The following is a 1,423-nucleotide window of genomic DNA, read 5'->3' as shown; positions in this document are numbered from 1 at the left end:
GGGGAAGACAACAAGCTAATCATGTTTTACCAAGCTCAAAACCACGCCATTTTAAATGAAAACACTACTCTTCCACATACACTAAAAAATTCACCAGGAACCATTCTTGGTGGCAGGGAGGCATCTCCTATGAGAAAAGAACAGTGCAAACTGTCCCTTTTCATTCAAGTTTGAGACTAGAATCCGGCCATGCTCCTTTCCACCGAATATGCCCAAGGCACAACCCAAGAGGAAGAAAGGGGGTGAAGACAAGGGAAAGAGACGACACCAAATAAGTGAATAAAATCAAGGGTTCGATTTACCTGTCCGTTTGCCTTGGAAGGCGATGCAGCTACTGCTGCTTCCCCGGGTTTCTCAGCAGCAGCTTCGCCTTTTGCAGCGGTCTTAGAGAACTGGGCACCCATGCTGGCTTATTCAACAAAGAAACTCAACAGATCCAAAAGGGGGGAAACAAAGAGCCTCGGGTTGGTATAAATACTGGGCGATCAGCAGCAGCAGTAGCAGCAGCAGCAGCAGCAGCAACACACCAGAGGGAGGGGGGATGGGGGTGGTGGAAGAGAAGAGAAGACAGAACCGATTATATACACTCCCGATAAAAAATTTTAGTCGAAGAGATCAAAAAGCAGCAGCATAGGAGGGAGGGAAAAGGGGGGAAAGTCGAGCACAAAAAAAAAGGCGCCCAGGTGTAGTTTAAAAAAAAAAGAAGTAATAAAAAAATCCCAGATTTGTAGCCGCACTGTAGACAAGGGGAAAATGGAGAAATCTCCCTGGTTGCTAATAAGATGCGGAGTCCAACGCCCAAGTGCACAGATGAATGGGCTTCCCGAGCGCTGACGGCAGCCCCCGCCCGCAGCCGACCAATCCCGGCGCCGCCACACAAAGGAGGGGGCTGGGCTTGCAATTGGAGCGAACAATGGAGCCGCGTTTTGCAAACGATTTGAAAATCAGCCTAAGACTAAGAATTAATGCCCTCCAAATAAATAAATCAATTAAAAATACATGCCTCTCGTCTCCCTCCGCTTGCAAATAATAATGCATCACTTTATTGGCTTGCTTTGTTTGGAATTAATTAACACGGGAGGGGGGCGAGTTATGGGCGGGGAGTGGGTTAACTTGACTTGCTGTGACTCGTCAGTCTATATCTCTGTCTATATCCCTTACCACACTCTACCCTCCCTCCCTCCCTCCCTTTTGCGTGTGAGTATGTGTTCGGATATATGTGTATGTATGTGTGTTAACCTGAAGACAATGGTTTCGCTCATGTTTGTTTTTGCAATGTGTTCTCTATGGTCCATATAGGATCAACAGATAGTGCACAGTGTTTGCCTTTTAATTGGATTCAATTGTTAAATCAACCCGATTTAGAAGGTATTTAAACCACGAAGATCGAGTTTCGTCCAACGAGATCACGAGTTAGAATTAG

At 46.2% G+C, this 1,423-nt stretch overlaps 1 protein-coding gene across 1 annotated transcript in view; it reads right to left on the bottom strand.

Moving 5' to 3' along the window:
• The window catches only part of MARCKS (myristoylated alanine rich protein kinase C substrate), a 3,158-nt gene extending 2,312 nt beyond the window's left edge, over window positions 1-846 (bottom strand). The window contains exon 1 of the mRNA XM_027848624.1: window positions 303-846. Within this exon, the coding sequence (XP_027704425.1) occupies window positions 303-404 (102 nt within the window). The 5' untranslated portion in view covers window positions 405-846. The remainder of the gene's footprint in view (window positions 1-302) is intronic.
• Between the last annotated feature and the right edge of the window lie 577 nt (window positions 847-1,423).

This window comes from Vombatus ursinus, unplaced genomic scaffold (assembly GCF_900497805.2).
Source record: "Vombatus ursinus unplaced genomic scaffold, bare-nosed wombat genome assembly UNPS02006779.1, whole genome shotgun sequence".
Lineage (NCBI taxonomy): Eukaryota > Metazoa > Chordata > Mammalia > Diprotodontia > Vombatidae > Vombatus > Vombatus ursinus.
The sequence above is the reverse complement of the archived record's forward strand: the minus strand, read 5'-3'. Positions and strand labels throughout refer to the sequence as shown.